At 43.0% G+C, this 18,995-nt stretch overlaps 1 protein-coding gene across 1 annotated transcript in view; it reads right to left on the bottom strand.

Annotated features, from left to right (window-relative positions):
- cftr (CF transmembrane conductance regulator) overlaps positions 1–18,995 on the bottom strand; it is a 67,785-nt gene that overhangs the window by 17,043 nt on the left and 31,747 nt on the right. Inside the window, 10 exon segments of the mRNA XM_060922968.1 lie at positions 4,060–4,293; positions 4,744–4,844; positions 5,170–5,397; positions 7,103–7,253; positions 7,405–7,484; positions 7,581–7,782; positions 8,440–8,694; positions 12,384–13,092; positions 13,267–13,353; positions 14,823–14,917. Of these exon segments, the coding sequence (XP_060778951.1) occupies positions 4,060–4,293; positions 4,744–4,844; positions 5,170–5,397; positions 7,103–7,253; positions 7,405–7,484; positions 7,581–7,782; positions 8,440–8,694; positions 12,384–13,092; positions 13,267–13,353; positions 14,823–14,917 (2,142 nt within the window).

The raw sequence follows: 18,995 nt of genomic DNA, 5'->3' as shown, positions 1-18,995 counted from the left end.
GACATGGCTCTCACTTGTTTTTGGTGGACTTCACGGACCCAGCCACAGACAAAATAATTGTATGACTCCAGCGACTTGTATGCTTTGAGGTCGTCAAGTGTGTAGGCACTTTTAGTATTCACGAAATAGTTCACAATATCAGGGTACGATATGGATGGCAGCCCTGCATAGTCACTTGAAAATGCTTCTTTGTCCACTTCGTAGGGGTCAATTCCCCCAATCAAGGACAGTTTGGCTGCATACCGTTGTTGTGAGATGTTGTCCAATGTATCCATATACTTCCGTTTGCTTGATTTTGCCGACATTGATCTTTATTTTAGAGAACTGACTATATAACTTCGTCCGCGATAACGTAGCCGGTAATGGCGATGGTCCGTTTTGTTTGCCCTGCAAGATGGCGGCTGGGGGGCGTTCCCCGGAATGCCGTGACATCAGTGAAAACTATCTATACCTACAGGATGACTCAACGTCCCAGGTGACCTCAACGACTCTCCTTAGGGTTGCTTTTGGTCCACTAGAGGATAAATACCTGGAACTTGGAACTCCCCACTAGTCAGACAGAACTGAAGAAGCTTTTTGGAGGAGAGGTGAAACGTCTTCAAGAATTTCAAGCAAGTCCAGTTACCTTTTATAGCACCTATGGTTTCCTAAACTGACTATTCTTAAGCCAATAGTGTTTAAGGCTGGAATAGTGTTCCAGTCCAACAGTACCAAAACCAACAGTACCAAAAAAAGTCTAACATCAGTTGTCAAACGCCCCTTCAGTGTTGCCAATGTAGAGACTTTGTTGCTAGATTTGATTTTTTTTTACACCCCTTTAGCAACTTTAATTTTTTTAAAAAAGCATAGCGACAAATTTAGTGACTTTTTCAGTACGTTAGTGACTGTCTTGAACTCCATGTGGTTCTCCAACTCACATCACAGCTGTTGTTATACAAGTCTAGAAAGCAGGTTCGCTAGACTCATAGTGTAATACCTGCCTTGTGCTTGCAATCACTGATAACCATGGTCCCGCCCATGACCAATCACTGATAACCATGGTCCCACCAATGACTGATAACCATGATCCCACCCAGACCAATCTCTGATCACAACTGTTTGTCTCACCCTCTCGCTTCTTTGTTCTTCATTTTAAGCTTTCTTTTTGGAGACATTACATTTTACATGTACTAAAAGTGAGTAAATGTGTTCCTTCATGGCAATCGCACAGTTTTTTTTAGACTCAGATCTATTCAAACAATGAGGGATACAGCACTGTGGCATGATGAGAAGACAAGGCTTGACCCCTGAAATGCAATTGTTACATCATGGCTTAACAAGCGAGATTACTGCATGTTGTCAGTCAGTCAGTGTGTGGCATGGCAACACGCAATGCTCTATCCAGCTGTGGCTTCTTTGGAAATTACTTTCATTGACGGATAAATAAACAAAATATGTGGTCATATTGTGTCTGAAACGTCAGTTATTCAATATTCATTTTTTGTTTAAAGAATTGTTATATAAAAGCAATGTCACACTCGCAATCATCCTGTTGTACTAAATATCAACATGGCTGTGATTGTGCCATAGGAATGAGGCTGCAGGTAATTACAGCTGTGCTGATATTCACTACGACAGCAAGCTTGTTTGTGCAATATTGCTTAAATGAATGGCTGCTGAATGACAGACATTATGATGTTTTTTCTTTCTTTTTTTTATTTGATCATCAGAAAAAGATAATTTATTCCTTTAGTTTCTGTGTTTGATTAGAAACAGATATTGCTTTTGTCTTATTGCTTACTGACAAGTTTGAAAAATAATCCACTCTGGCTGAAACAGCAGTCTGGTGAGAAACTGCTTCCATGACACTTGGATGGCATGAGACTTTTTTTTTTTTGCATCTATACTCCTGCTGACAAGAAATTTGTTTGATGGTGCATAATTGTTCACTGTATCCTGGGAAAGATCCTCTAAAATCAGAAAGAAGGTGTGGACTGGCATTAAAGAGAGACACAGAATAACAGATTTAGAATGACCCAATGTCCCTTTCCCCCAGACATGTTCTTTTTTTTGAGGCTGAAACTAGTGGTCTGGCCAGTATTCCAAAAAAGCTCAGGTGATCTATATAATTTGGTTTGTTCCATGTTTTAATGGTATATTTTTTTCAGCATCAGTTTTTGGAAAGCGTGGAGACATTTTGTTAAGTAAAAGCTTGCATGGTGCTTGGATTTAATTTAATTTTAAAAAGATTAAATACAACCCCGATTCCAAAAAAGTTGGGACAAAGTATAAATTGTAAATAAAAACGGAATGCAATAATTTACAAATCTCAAAAACTGATATTGTATTCACAATAGAACATAGACAACATATCAAATGTCGAAAGTGAGACATTTTGAAATTTCATGCCAAATATTGGCTCATTTGAAATTTTATGACAGCAACACATCTCAAAAAAGTTGGGACGGGGCAATAAGAGGCTGGAAAAGTTAAAGGTACAAAAAAGGAACAGCTGGAGGACCAAATTGCAACTCATTAGGTCAATTGGCAATAGGTCATTAACATGACTGGGTATAAAAAGAGCATCTTTGAGTGGCAGCGGCTCTCAGAAGTAAAGATGGGAAGAGGATCACCAATCCCCCTAATTCTGCGGCAACAAATAGTGGAGCAATATCAGAAAGGAGTTCGACAGTGTAAAATTGCAAAGAGTTTGAACATATCATCATCTACAGTGCATAATATCATCAAAAGATTCAGAAAATCTGGAAGAATCTCTGTGCGTAAGGGTCAAGGCCTGAAAACCATACTGGGTGCCCGTGATCTTCGGGCCCTTAGACGGCACTGCATCACATACAGGCATGCTTCTGTATTGGAAATCATAAAATGGGCTCAGGAATATTTCCAGAGAGCATTATCTGTGAACACAATTCACCGTGCCGTCCGCTGTTGCCAGCTAAAACTCTATAGTTCAAAGAAGAAGCTGTATCTAAACATGATCCAGAAGCGCAGACGTCTTCTCTGGGCCAAGGCTCATTTAAAATGGACTGTGGCAAAGTGGAAAACTGTTCTGTGGTCAGACGAATCAAAATTTGAAGTTCTTTATGGAAATCAGGGGCGCCGTGTCATTTGGACTAAAGAGGAGAAGGACGACCCAAGTTGTTATCAGCGCTCAGTTCAGAAGCCTGCATCACTGATGGTATGGGGTTGCATTAGTGCATGTGGCATGGGCAGCTTACACATCTGGAAAGACACCATCAATGCTGAAAGGTATATCTGGGTTCTAGAGCAACATATGCTCCCATCCAGACGACGCCTCTTTCAGGGAAGACCTTGCATTTTCCAACATGACAATGCCAAACCACATACTGCATCAATTACAGCATCATGGCTGCGTAGAAGAAGGGTCCGGGTACTGAACTGGCCAGCCTGCAGTCCAGATCTTTCACCCATAGAAAACATTTGGCGCATCATAAAACGGAAGATACGACAAAAAAGACCTAAGACAGTTGAGCAACTAGAATCCTACATTAGACAAGAATGGGTTAACATTCCTATCCCTAAACTTGAGCAACTTGTCTCCTCAGTCCCCAGACGTTTACAGACTGTTGTAAAGAGAAAAGGGGATGTCTCACAGTGGTAAACATGGCCTTGTCCCAACTTTTTTGAGATATGTTGTTGTCATGAAATTTAAAATCACCCAATTTTTCTCTTTAAATGATACATTTTCTCAGTTTAAACATTTGATATGTCATCTATGTTCTATTCTGAATAAAATATGGAATTTTGAAACTTCCACATCATTGCATTCCATTTTTATTTACAATTTGTACTTTGTCCCAACTTTTTTGGAATCGGGGTTGTAGGAAATCAAAATGCTGCAATAGAAAATATTTAAAGATTTTAGTACTATTGTCTTAGGTCTTCAAGCTACACTTGTTGGAAAAAGTGTTCAAGGGTTCATTGGATGCCTTGAGCTTTATAAAGGAATGGAAACGGAACCATTTCTTAAACTATAATCACCTTAAGAAAAATTTAGGTTTGTGAATTCTAATGGTCAACTGCACTGGCACTGACACATACCTTCTGTCCACCCTCCACATTGAAAGACAGGTTCTTGAGCACGGCATGTCCCGCCTCTGTGTATTTAACTGTTAAATTGTGTATTTCCATCTGCCCGTGGCTGGGCCAACAAGTATCACTGCAGGCTTCTGGATTCTCAATGACCAGGGTTGAGGCTTTTCTCTGGCCGAGCCTAGGTTGAGGCTCCTCGGACGGCAGGTCGATGAACTTAAAGATACGCTCCACAGAACGCATCTGGAGGTGAGAATAAGAGCAATGATGTAAGAAAATCAAGTAATTGCCTCAACATCAATGTTGATTTGTTTGGCTTCCAAATGATGCTTGAACTTCTTGTACTTGTGATTGAGTGCAGGCTAAAGGAGGTAAGTCTAATTGTATCCATGACTTTCAGGGGGAATATCTGCAAGTGTGCAGGAGTTTGGATGGGCAGATGTTTTATGCATATCAATAACACATTTCACCAGTTCCTCTCAAGAGTTGTGGAAGAACGTAATGTTCTGCACACTGATAAGACAATAACACAGACTTTATGCAGAAAAAAATGTCTGCATTGACAACAGTCTATGCAGACTTTTTTTTTTTCATTTTTTACACCGTCACAGAACAGGACAACTTCTGCTTTTCAGCTACAGTCAAATATTTGAGAGAGAGAGAGAGAGAGAGACAGAGGGAGGGGGGACATACCATTCCATCCACTGCAAGGCTGGTGACGACACACCACTGGAAGGTGCCTAGGATGAGCATCGTCAGGGCTATAACGATCCCAACCTCACCCGTTTTATCCTCTGTAGAATTACACACAAGCACGTGAGTAAACATCAAGCACAACAGTGCATACAATGACCTCAAAATTCACTTCAAAGGCATTTCCCCAAACACTGCTAGCAATTACCCCTCAGTGAAATTGTCTGTGAAACCTGCCAAATCAAGCATTCAAGCATCTCCTCACTATCTACAACCACTGCAACTTCCAAGATTCAGCTCCAACTAGCATGGCCACATACATCAAGCTCACTAGTTCACACAGAGTGCACTAATAGAGGGTGCATAAGCAATAAGTCTGCTGCACTCAGAATAGCTGTAGAGTGGAAAATAGAAGAGAGTGCTTACGGTTGGTTCCTACTGCAATCCAGGCAGCGAGCGTGAAGAAGAAGAAATAGATTATGTCAGCACGGAAGAGGAACCAGCGCAGGGTGGAAAGGTAGAGGAACCAGATGGCTGTGTGTGTGTTGAGGACTTTATGGAACAAAGTTTCAAAGTATGCCTGCCGGTCAAAGGCCCGGATCGTCCACAGTCCTTTTAGTGAGATGATGAGGTGGGAGAAGATGGGACTGCGAGCTGGATGGGGGAGGGGGACATGTTAGCAGTGGCTCATGCCATTGGACTCACAGAAAGATGATAGCTAGAGTCCAAGAATATTAATTTTAGAAGTAGTTATTGTTCAAGCTTTTAGTCAGTCAATGCCGATTATTAAACAATGTAGCCTCAAGAATATCCTTCCTTCATCCCTTCAGATGTACACTACCGTTCAAAAGTTTGTGGTCACTTTGAAATGTCCTTATTTTTGAAAGAAAATCACTGTTCTTTTCAATGAAGATCACTTTAAACTAATCAGAAATCCACTCTATGCATTGCTAATGTGGTAAATGACTATTCTAGCTGCAAATGTCTGGTTTTTGGTGCAATATCTCCATAGGTATATAGAGGCCCATTTCCAGCAACTCTCACTCCAGTGTTCTAATGGTACAATGTGTTTGCTCATTGCCTCAGAAGGCTAATGGATGATTAGAAAACCCTTGTACAATCATGTTAGCACAGCTGAAAACAGTTGAGCTCTTTAGAGAAGCTATAAAACTGACCTTCCTTTGAGCAGATTGACTTTCTGGAGCATCACATTTGTGGGGTCGATTAAATGCTCAAAATGGCCAGAAAAATGTCTTGACTATATTTTCTATTCATGTTACAACTTATGGTGGTAAATAAAAGTGTGACTTTTCATGGAAAACACAAAATTGTCTGGGTGACCCCAAACTTTTGAATGGTAGTGTAAGGATGTATTATACATTCCATTATTACTTGTGTATCAGACACAACAGTAGAATCAAGAGTACTGACTCTTGATTGGGTACATTCTGAAATATAGCCCTGTGCTCCTAAAGGTTCTGAGTCATTTTGTGCAACTTAACACACGTGGTCCCACCCAGAAGGAAAGCAGGAAAAAGAAAGAAGACACAAAAGTCTGTCCTCTGTCATTTTGCTATCAAGCCCCTGCTCATAAACATGTCGTCCTCGCCTGCATGTGTGCAAATGCTCTGCGGGTACCACAAGCCATTCTCAAACCGTTCTCATTTATCATCACATTCTTAACACTCATTAGAGCATGCAAACATTCCTAACACCCCTTCACAAACAAGATCGACCCCGTCCTGCTTAGTTTTCCCAGTTCAATGAATGATAACAGCATGGTCAAGAAGAAAGCTCCTGGTGAGTTGTTCCAAAACTGTCCTGGTTCAGTGTGGAAAATCCTCATTTGCTTCCTGTGTGACCTTAGAAAGAGTGACGTAAAAACTAGCCATCGGTGTTTGAGGATAACGCATTTCTGCTTCCTGTTCATGAAGCAGGACAAGATGTGATCTGGACAGACTGGGTCAGGAGTGGGGTTGTAGCGTCACTTGGGACATATCATACTGCAGATGAACAAAGACAAGCAAAGAGGCCAAATTCTGATTTCTGCCCATGCTGTTTCCTCTGAGATATCCCATCTCCTCCTTCCTGACTCGTTCATCCTCTCCTCCTCTCCTGTTTTCTAGATGTCCCTATAACCTCTGTTGGAATGCGCCGCTCGTTCTCAGGATTATTTCCGATACTTAGATTGTTCCTCACCATCATGTGTCTGCCACTGATACAAAGCTGGCAGCACTGGTTATTACATAAACACACTGCTCAAGGGTAGGTACGCATCAAGGAACCTGTAACACTTTTGCTTCTAATTTGATGATGTGTATATGCAAAGATTGGCACCCAAATATCTGTTACTTCTCACCTTCTGTCTCCATTTGCTTCAGCTGCTGACCTGTGCGCAGAAAGTATTTCCTCATCACAATAAAGACACAGGCCAAGGGTGTAGCTCCAAGGAATATGTATGGTCGTATGATAGACACGACCAGAATACATCCCAGCACCACTAAAGTCAGCTGTATAGAGGAAAGAAAATGTCTAATCCAGGCAGGGTAAATCAAGGATGGATTAATTGGCTTGAATCATACTTCTCAGTGCCTTAACTAATTTTTTTTTTCTGAAAAATATTTTGCTACACAAGTTTTGGAACTCTTTGTGGCTACAAACCTGTACAAAGTCAAACAACAGCAGAGGCAACATGTCATCTATAGTAGCCATGTCCTTAGTGAACCTGTTCATGATACAACCTTTAAAAATGAAAACAGAGTGCAAACAGAGTGACAACACACACTCCCTCACATGAAAGCATAGGCATACTGCTGCTGCATTTGTAACTCACGCACCTGTCTTCATGGTGTTGAGGACAGACATTGGTGCCCTTAACACAGACGTCAACATTTTCTGATGCAGTTTCTTGGATATGGTGATCATTGTGTGGACAAGAGGTAGCCCCCGAAAAAAGCCAAGCGCTAAGATGCCCTCCGATGTTGCTACGTAGATGTAAATGATGTAATAGCTGCTGTTGGGTAGGATACTGACAGCATACTGTGTGCCAGTTAGTGATAAGTTGGTTTGCTTTGTGGCATTTGTCCCAGCATACTCCTGTTTCCAGATCACGCTGAAGAAGAATGGAGAGGATACAGCAGGTGTTAAGAATACTTAGAGCAAACACTACTGCAAGACCACCATACGTAATTGTCTGTTTCATATATTTTGTTTAAAACGTTTTTTTGTTTGGTTGGTTTTAAACATTGAGCATTTTTATCAAGCTTTGTTTTAATAATTCTTGATCTTACTGCCTTGTTACTATATATGAGAAGGTGGGAGGGCTTTAGTTTATACTCACTCGGTTATCAAAAAAATCCCAACAACAGATCCAGCCACCTACAAGCAGAAATTTAAGCAATCTTCAGCAAAGAACTGAGGAAAAGACAATTGATTCCTTTTTTTGGACTTTGAACCACTGAATCTCTTTCAAGCGTTTCTGCCAAATGGACCGGTTTCATGTTTGTAAATAGTTTTGTTGTGCCCATCATCACAGCTGGCTTCAGTTAGAGAGTCAAACAACCAACAGGGAGACAAAACCCAGCCACCCAGTGTCAGTTGTACAATGCACAGTTAGGCTGATTTATCAAATTTCTCAGATTCTATACAATCCACAAAATCCAAACATCCACACTCAAATGTTATGTTCAATACGACATCTGAATTACCCACAGCTAACTGGTGATGAGTGATTACATTATTTTTTTGGAAGATCAGAGTTCAATAAAATAAACACTGATTCAAGTACATGCAAAGATGAATAATGATTAGCATGATTACCTCAATAGCGTAAATGATGAGGATGAAGATCAGAACATATATGAGACTTTTGTTGTTCGACACATATCTGACATACGTGTTCCATTTTGTGGTTTCAAAAGTATCCTCTATTTGTTCATCTGCAAAGCATGCCTGTAAAAAAAATACATTCCTAGTTATTCTCAAGTGTTATATTCAATACGACATTTGATTTATACCCACAATTATACCCAAGCTGGGATATGTGAAGAAAAGTGCTGTAACGTCTCATCCCATCTCATTATCTCTAGCCGCTTTATCCTGTTCTACAGGGTCGCAGGCAAGCTGGAGCCTATCCCAGCTGACTACAGGCGAAAGGCGGGGTACACCCTGGACAAGTCGCCAGGTCATCACAGGGCTGACACATAGACACAGACAACCATTCACACTCACATTCACACCTACGGTCAATTTAGAGTCACCAGTTAACCTAACCTGCATGTCTTTGGACTGTGGGGGAAACCGGAGCACCCGGAGGAAACCCACGCAGACACGGGGAGAACATGCAAACTCCGCACAGAAAGGCCCTCGCCGGCCACGGGGCTCGAACCCGGACCTTCTTGCTGTGAGGCGACAGCGCTAACCACTACACCACCGTGCCACCGTGCTGTAACGTATATGTGACAAATAAAGACTTCTTCTTTTCTTTAAAAAAAAAACAGCATGGATTTAAAATCATGTAGGTGTCAATTAAGAATGTTTACTCTTTTCTCAGATATTTAAGTTATTCCACGAAATTGAGTCGTACATGAGCTGATAGCCGACAAGGTGCATAGCGCTGAGGTGGCTTTAAGCCATGTACAACAAGATTGAGTGATTGAACTGTTTTATTCTCCCCACATTCACTGGATTTTGAGAAACAGAGCATTTTTCTCATCTCATTATCTCTAGCCGCTTTATCCTGTTCTACAGAGTCGCAGGCAAGCTGGAGCCTATCCCAGCTGACTACGGGCGAAAGGCGGGGTACACCCTGGACAAGTCGCCAGGTCATCACAGGGCTGACACATAGACACAGACAACCATTCACACTCACACCTACGGTCAATTTAGAGTCACCAGTTAACCTAACCTGCATATCTTTGGACTGTGGGGGAAACCGGAGCACCCAGAGGAAACCCACGCGGACACGGGGAGAACATGCAAACTCCGCACAGAAAGGCCACGGGGCTCGAACCCGGACCTTCTTGCTGTGAGGCGACAGCACTAACCACTACATCACCGTGCCGCCCAGAGCATTTTTATTTTTTGCAAATGTTATAAATATAAACTTTATAAAAAAGTCAGACAAAATCATTTTCGCTTAAAATGTAAGCAAACCGATGAAATGACAGTAGCAATTTGTGAAAAATGCGATGATAATAATTCCTGAATTTTTTTTTAAAAAAGATATGTTCTTACCGTCACATACTGTTATTCCATATTTTGTTGCGTTTTTTTGTATTTTTGGGGTATTGTTTTCAAATTGAGTTTTTATGTCATCCTCGGTTGGTTCAGCAACACGCTCTGCCATTTTCTTTTTCTCTACTCACGGAATATGAGCTGATATCCTAGTAGCCAATCAGAGTGTGTGATTGCTCATATCCAGTGAATGTGGACAGAATAAAAAGGTTTATATGGTGGTAAAGTGGTACAGCGGGGGCGGCATGGTGTAGTAGCACTGTCGCCTCACAGCAAGCAGTTTCTGGGTTCGAGCCCCGTGGCCGACGGGGGCCTTTCTGTGTGGAGTTTGTATGTTCTCCTCGTGTCTGCGTGGGTTTCCTCCGGGTGCTCCGGTTTCCCCCACAGTCCAAAGACATGCAGGTTAGGTTAACTGGTGACTCTAAATTGACCGTAGGTGTTTGTGTGAATGGTTGTTTGTCTCTATGTGTCAGCCGTGCGATGACCTGGCGACTTGTCCAGGGTGTACCCCGCCTCTCACTCACAGTCAGCTGGGATAGGCTCCAGCTTGCCTGCGACCCTGTACAGGATAAGCGGCTACGGATAATGGATGGATGGTGGTAGACTGGTACAGCAGGTAGCATTGTAGCCTCACATCTCCAGGGTCCCCCAGTTCAATACTGAGCATGGGTTACTGACTGTGTGGAGTTTTGGATGTTCTACCTGTGTCTGTGTGGGCTTCCTCCAACCTCCTATTACTGGCTATGCGAAACTGAACTGAGATCTGAATGAGTGAACATGGTTCCCATAAATAGACTGGCATAATGCAACTACTATGTACCTAACAGATCTGGCATTGTAAATTCACCTTTCTGCCACTGTCACCAGCACATAATCACTAAATTCCTATTGCTCCACATAGTATAGATCTGGGATATTTATGTATAGTGTGTGAAGGTCCAGTTTCATAAAATCCTTCCCTTACAAAAATCTGGATATGCAAGTAACCTGACTGAATGGTAACAACAGTCACTTTTTAATGCTTAACAAATGATTGTTAATTTTTGGCTTTAAATAAGGCATCAGTTCATAGTAGCTTGCATTACCACTTTTTACTAGTGTCATGCAGATACATGTGTTTTGACCCTGAAGCATAAAATAAACCCTTCCTTCACTGTACATTCTGTGTGGGGTTTTGTTTGTTTGTTTGTTTTTACTTCACTAACCATCTCATCTCATTATCTCTAGCCGCTTTATCCTGTTCTACAGGGTCGCAGGCAAGCTGGAGCCTATCCCAGCTTACTACGGGCAAAAGGCGGGGTACACCCTGGACAAGTCGCCAGGTCATCACAGGGCTGACACATAGACACAGACAACCATTCACACTCACATTCACAGCTACGGTCAATTTAGAGTCACCAGTTAACCTAACCTGCATGTCTTTGGACTGTGGGGGAAACCGGAGCACCCGGAGGAAACCCACGCGGACACAGGGAGAACATGCAAACTCCGCACAGGAAGGCCCTCGCCGGCCACGGGGCTCGAACCCGGACCTTCTTGCTGTGAGACGACAGCGCTAACCACTACACCACCGTGCTGCCCTTCACTAACCAGATTGGTGAAATTAAAAAAAAAAAAAATCTGTGAAAATTCTTCCCTTTCTGACTTAATGTCTTTTGTCTGATGAGCTCATCTCATTATCTCTAGCCGCTTTATCCTTCTACAGGGTCACAGGCAAGCTGGAGCCTATCCCAGCTGACTACGGGCGAAAGGCGGGGTACACCCGGGACAAGTCGCCAGGTCATCACAGGGCTGACACATAGACACAGACAACCATTCACACTCACATTCACACCTACGGTCAATTTAGAGTCACCAGTTAACCTAACCTGCATGTCTTTGGACTGTGGGGGAAACCGGAGGACCCGGAGGAAACCCACGCGGACACGGGGAGAACATGCAAACTCCGCACAGAAAGGCCCTCGCCGGCCACGGGGCTCGAACCCAGACCTTCTTGCTGTGAGGCGACAGCGCTAACCACTACACCACCATGCCGCCCGTCTGATGAGTTTTACATCTGAATTATGTAAAACTCACTCAATTTTCAAAAATGCATGTGAATGGATAATAGAATAGGATAAGAAGTTGCACTGGGTCATGTTTAGTAAATTAGAGTCTACTTCCATTTTCTCAAACACTGAACAGCCTCTGCTACAGTATTTTTTCAGTTCAGTTTGTGAAAATACATTGCCCCAGCCCATATCCTGGATTCAGTCTGCTAGATGCCTGTGTTATACATTTCATTAAGATGATATGATTTAAGCTTAGGTTCTGAACTGTCAACTGCAGTAGGGTGAATCAAGAGAAGGGCTAGTTTTCAGGGTTTATGGAACAATGGAAGTATCATCATGTCTGACATGTTTTACCTCAATATTCTCCTCATCTATTTCTCTGGTGATGTTGTAGACACTGTCTTTGGACAGTCTACGGGTATAGATGTCCAGCTCGGAAGCCAGCTCACTCTGGGGCACAATGGACAGGCGGCTGTGGAAGGAGGACTGGAGCTGGTCACGTCTACCTAGACCCTGTGTGTTGGTCATAAAGGCCAGCACAGACTGCCTTCTCTGACCTGCCATATGCACACCGTGGTTGTGATACATATCATTCCCCATGAATGACTCGTCCACCAATTCGTTCTCAGGCACCAGAGAGAACTTGCGGTCAGGCAGTGGCCGCTTGGCCTCCTCTTCGATCACCTGGATGAAAGAAGCCTTACGGTCGACCGCCAGTGGGTTGATGATCACTGAAGCCTTCCTCTCATCTATGTAGGTGGGAGGAGGCACCTGCCGGTAGGAGGGATGATCAGGATGTATCCCTGCGGTTTCATCCACAGATACTCTGCGTAGTGTCTCAGTAAGGATAGAGCAGCGGCGCTCAGCAGTAATGTTGTCGTAGGCTTCCAGACCCAGCAACAAAGAGCTGAAGTCAGGTCGCCGTGACTGCAGCTCTGAGAACGTGCCATAAAAAAAACATTCACCGTTGTGTAGCAGCAGGATCTTGTCGGCCCGCTTTAGGTGTTCGATTTTGTTGGTGACCACAATGCGGGTCTTGGAGGCCATGAGCCTGCACATACACCTGGGAGAAAGACATCTGCTTACAAGCCGTTTAAAACCAAACTTAATCAACTCAATGAATATATATCACAATATTTCAAATGCGAAAGCCATATAATACAGCAGTTAACACATAAAAGGACTGCCACAATCACGTTATACTGCATGTGACATTTTTCATATTTGATATGCATACTTGTCAAATATCTCTTTCTCTGTAGCAATATCTAAATGTGTGAAAGGGGCATCCAGCAGGTAGGTATCAGCATCTCTGTACACAGCCCTAAGAGATTAAAACAACACATAACTTTAGTTTAAAAAATTAATCTTTACATTAATTAATCTTTAATAAAAAAATCTTTACGTTTTTATAACCAATTTTACAGTAATGCAGATTCATTAAAATTTGAATTTATAGTGATTTAAATTATTAAATTAAGATATATTTGAGTACAAGTGTTTATATAAACTTATGAGAAAATAAAGTAGACAAAAAGTGACAGGTATAGCAATCAGATATTGAGTTTGTTAGGTTTCAGTGATGTTCGGTCTTTATCACAAGTAACAAATAGTGTATGTTAAGATATAATTTCAGCAAAAAATGGATACAAGTTTTAAACATTTTTCCATTTTCGAACGATTTATAAATATTCTCTGATAACTTGTTTGTCCTCTAAACAGATTTTGGATCCTCTTGGTTAAAATAGTCCACTTGCTCACACTCATTATTCTTGGAATACTTGTCTCGTCTTGTTTTCTTCCCCTTATCCTTCCTGGTATTCCCAGGCCAGCCGAGAGACATAGTCCCTCCAGCGTGTCCTGGGTCTTCCCCGGGGCCTCCTCCCGGGGGGACATGCCTGGAACACCTCCCCAGGGAGGCGTCCAGGAGGCATCCGAAAGAGATGCCCAAGCCACCTCAGCTGATTCCTCTCGATGTGGAGGAGCAGCGGCTCTACTCCGAGCTCCTCCCGAGTGACTGTGCCTCTCACCCCATCTCTAAGGGAGTGCCCAGCCACCCTGCGAAGGAAACTCATTTCGGCCGCTTGTATCCGCGATCTTGTTCTTTTGGTCATTACCCATAGCTCATGACCATAGGTGAGAGTTGGAATGTAGATCGACCGGTAAATTCAGAGCTTCGCTTTTTGGCTCAGCTCCTTCTTCACCACGACGGACTGGTAAAGTGACCACATCACTGCGGAGGCTGCACCAATCCGCCTGTCGATCTCCTTCCCTCACTCGTGAACAAGATCCCAAGATACTTAAACTCCTCCACTTGAGGCAGGACTTCTCCACCAACCTGGAGAGGGTAAGCCACCCTTTTCCGGTCGAGAACCATGGCCTCGGACTTGGAGGTGCTGATTCTCATCCCAGCCGCTTCACACTCGTCTGCAAACCGCCCCAGTGCATGCTGAAGGTCCTGGTTTGAAGAAGCCAACAGGACATCATCATCTGCAAAAAGCAGAGATGAAATCCTGTGGTTCCCAAACAGGATTCCTTCCGGCCCCTGGCTGCGCCTAGAAATTCTGTCCATAATTCTTGGAATACTGAAATAGTTAAGTTATTATTGAAAATTTTTTTTGAAATATTTTCAAATCAGATCTTATATATCAAGAGGATCAATCCAGAACTTCTGTCTTGTTTATAATCCCTGTCATAGATAAGATACAACCACATTACATTCAAGTCTTAAAATTAGATACATTCAAGACTATAAAATTAGGAATAGTTTCCTTTTTTGAGCATGTACGGTACCTGGCTAGGGCAACCCGTGCTTTCTGTCCCCCACTCAGGTTCAGTCCCCCCTCTGCCAAAGGTGTCCTATCCTTCTCAGGAAGAACAGCCAGGTCCTAAATATCATAGCACAGGAGAAAGCTATATTAATTTCTATTCAGTAGAGCACAGTGCTTAGTTCAGCTAATCTCGTGATTAGTTCAGACAAGTTCAGAAGAATACACTTGACACAAAGAAAGACAAAAAGTTTCATGCAGCAAAAGACCACTTTACGTATGAATAGGGCATGATATATTGTACAGAAATACCGCACACTATGAGCCAAAATATATCATAACACACACTATTTGCACATACTAAAAATTCCATATAAGACATCGAGATAATATATAAGACAAAATGTACACATCTCTATACTAATAAATCTGACTTAGAGTAAACTTTATTCAACATTACATCTTCTATGAAGATATGAAAATTATCTTCACACATGCTTCTCAGAAGATAAAGCACATCATGAAAACAGATAGACACATAAGGAATGAGTAAATATATTTATGACATTTTAACGATTCACATAGTTATCCTACCTTTTCGTTCATACCTTTCATCCAATTCTGCAGCATCAGGGGAAAGAAATATAGCAGTAGTTGTAAAAGGGCTTCACTGAGACAATAACCTGACTTGGAATAGTAATTTTGCTGTAGTTTAGGTGGAAACTTTCAGACATGGCATGTATAAGGAGTCTGAAATGTTATAATGTTATGTGACAATAAAAATGAGACAGAATACACGACACGACCCCAGTGAAGTCAGCTGTGAGAAGGCACATGGAGTTAATGGATGTTTCTTTTTAAGGATGCCACAAATGTGTTTGAGGTTGTCAACACCAGATCATGAGCCATAATATTAAAACTACTGACAGATGAAGTGAATAACATTGATTATCTTGTTACACTGGCATCTGCAAAGAGGTGGGATATATTAGGCAACAAGTGGACTGTCACATCAACACTCATGCAGGACGTGGAAGCCCGGAGTTCGTGGCAGCCTTCAAACATGGCCACCACAGACGACAATCACCAACAGACATAACACCACCCTCCCTCTCCTGAATTCTAATGGACCAGCCCTTAAGCAAGGCGCCTAACCCTCAACTGCTCCCCAGGCTGTTCTGGGTATGTTGTACGTTGCTCTGGATAAGAGCATCTGCCAAATGCCTGTAATGTAATGTAATGTAACCTCTGCTGCACCTGCTCCTCATTTTCCACAATCACCACATACTATTTAACCTTACAGCAGGGGATAGACGAGCAGCCAAATATGCTTTGGATTTCTGTGCACTTGCTGCTGGGAGTGGGTGGAAAGAACTGCACCTGAAGGCCACCTTTCTTCGGGGCGATCTGCTCATTTGAACTTGCCATGATGAGCAGCAAACCCTGGATTCTCTCACGGACCTAGCCATCAGCTTAGACAACCTCCTCTGGCACAGGCCATCACTGCAAGGTTCCTCAGTGAATGCTCTGGCCACAGCAGCTCCTACACCTATGGAGATTTCTAACACCCATATAGCATGCTTTGAGCAGGAATGGAGACGCAAAGAGGGCTTGTGCTTTTACTGTAGAGGAGCCAACCATCTCCTAGCCAACTGTCCTGTCCGGCTCATAGTCCCTAGGAGACCTGCCAGAACCAAGTGAACGATGAGCACCCCACCTCTTTCCCAGTGAGTCCCACTACTTCTCCCCACTACTTATTTCTCAAGTTAAATGTACTTTTAAACCTATCGAAATGTTCTCTCTGCTCTGATAGATTCCGGGGCTGGTGGCAACTTCATTGACAGTGAGGTCATCCAGAGGCTCTGGATACCCATGCAAGAACTTCTGCAACCTGTAAACATCAAAGCCATTGGTGGACCCATCTGTGAGGGGGTTGTTACAACACACACACAACCACTGGAACGCCAGGTCAGCACTTTACACAGATAAACAATCTCCTTCTTTGTCACCCGAATCCAAAACCAAGCCATCATTCTAAGATTTCCTGGCTGCAGCTCCATGACCCTCACATCTCCTGGCAAAACAGAGAAATTCTCCAATGGCCCACCTCCTGCTAGCAGCAGTGTGTCCATCTGCCTGAGCTCACCCTGGCCCCCACCTCAGTGGAAAGTCCCGATCCCAGCAGCACCGTTTACATGCCAGCATGCTACAGGAAAACTAATGTCCCTCCCCACACCCTAATGCCCCCAGTCCCACCAGGCAATCGATTTCATCACAGATCTTCCCAAATCCCAGAACCATACAACCGTCATGGTGATCACTGACTGTTTTTCCAAGTCTCTTAGGCTCATCCCATTACCTGGCCTACCCACAGTTCTGGAAACAGAAGAACTTATTTTTACACAAGTCTTCCTTTACTTTGGCATCCCAGAGGACACAGTCAGTGACTGGGGTCCTCAATTCATATGCAAATTATGGTCCAAGTTCATGGACAAACTGGGGGTATCAATAATCCTAATGTCTGGCTGTAACCCACAATCCAATGGCCAGGTGGAACGGGCCAACAAAGAAATCAGGTGTTTCGCTTGGAAACTCAAAAGGATTAGGCTCAATTCCTACAATGGGCAGAATATGTGCAGAATTCATTGAAACATTCAGCCACACAGCTCACCCAATTTCAGTGCATACTTGGATGTCAAGTACACGAAAGTGTTGTCTGTCATGTCAACACTTGTGCAGGATGCGGAAGCCTGGAGTTCACGACAACCTTCAAACATGGCCAACGCAGACTACAACCACCAACAGACACCACACTGCCCTCCCTCTCCCAAATTCTAATCTGCACTACACCTGCTCTTCATTTCCCACAATCACCACACACTATTTAAGAACAGTTCCTCAGTTTGCTCATTGCAAAGTATCGCTCAGTGTGCCTTACTTAACAATGCCAGGCCTTTATTCTCTATGCTGATTCTCCCCAATTTTGACTTACCGTAGCTTCCATGTTTTCTGACTCTGATTTCTGCCTTCCCTTTGACATTCTGACTGCGCCCAACTCGACCCTTGCTTTGCCCTGACTGTGTTTGTGGATCTCAATTTGGATTTATTTGTCAGTTTGCTTCACACACACTGTCCCTCACAATTGCATCCATCAGCTGCCTGCAAAAATCTGACATGAACAGTCAATTCTCAAAGTTAATGTGTTGGAAGCAGGAAACATGGGCAAGCATAAGGATCTGAGCAACTTTGGCAAGGGCCAAATTATGATGGCTAGATGACTGTCAGTGCATCTCCAAAATGGTAGGTATTGTGGGGCATTTCTGGTACGCAGTGATTATTACAGTGGGTACGGAAAGTATTCAGACCCCTTTAAATTTTTCACTCTTTGTTTCATTGCAGCCATTTGCTAAAATTAAAAAAGTTCATTTTATTTCTCATTAATGTACACTCAGCACCCCATCTTGACAGAAAAAAACAGAAATGTAGAAATTTTTGCAAATTTATTAAAAAAGAAAAACTCATATCACATGGTCATAAGTATTCAGACCCTTTGCTCAGTATTGAGTAGAAGCACCCTTTTGAGCTAGTACAGCCATGAGTCTTCTTGGGAATGATGCAACAAGTTTTTCACACCTGGATTTAGGGATCCTCTCCAGTTCCGTCAGGTTGGATGGTGAATGTTGGTGGACAGCCATTTTCAGGTCTCTCCAGAGATGCTCAATTGGGTTTAGGTCAGGGCTCTGGCTGGGCCAGTCAAGAATGGTCACAGAGTTGTTCCAAAGCCACTCCTTTGTTATTTTAGCTGTGTGCTTAGGGTCATTGTCTTGTTGGAAGGTGAACCTTCGGCCCAGTCGGAGGTCCTGAGCACTCTGGAAGAGGTCTTCTTCCAGGATATCTCTGTACTTGGCCGCATTCATTTTTCCTTCAATTGCAATCAGTCGTCCTGTCCCTGCAGCTGAAAAACACCCCCATAGCATGATGCTGCCACCACCATGTTTCACTGTTGGGATTGTATTGGGCAGGTGATGAGCAGTGCCTGGTTTTCTCCACACATACCGCTTAGAATTAACGCCAAAAAGTTCAATCTTTGTCTCATCAGACCAGAGAATCTTATTTCTCATAGTCTGGGAGTTCTTCATGTGTTTTTTGGCAAACTCTATGCGGGCTTTCATATGTCTTGCACTGAGGAGAGGCTTCC

Source organism: Neoarius graeffei, chromosome 6, assembly GCF_027579695.1.
Source record: "Neoarius graeffei isolate fNeoGra1 chromosome 6, fNeoGra1.pri, whole genome shotgun sequence".
Taxonomy (NCBI): Eukaryota; Metazoa; Chordata; class Actinopteri; order Siluriformes; family Ariidae; genus Neoarius; species Neoarius graeffei.
The sequence above is the reverse complement of the archived record's forward strand: the minus strand, read 5'-3'. Positions and strand labels throughout refer to the sequence as shown.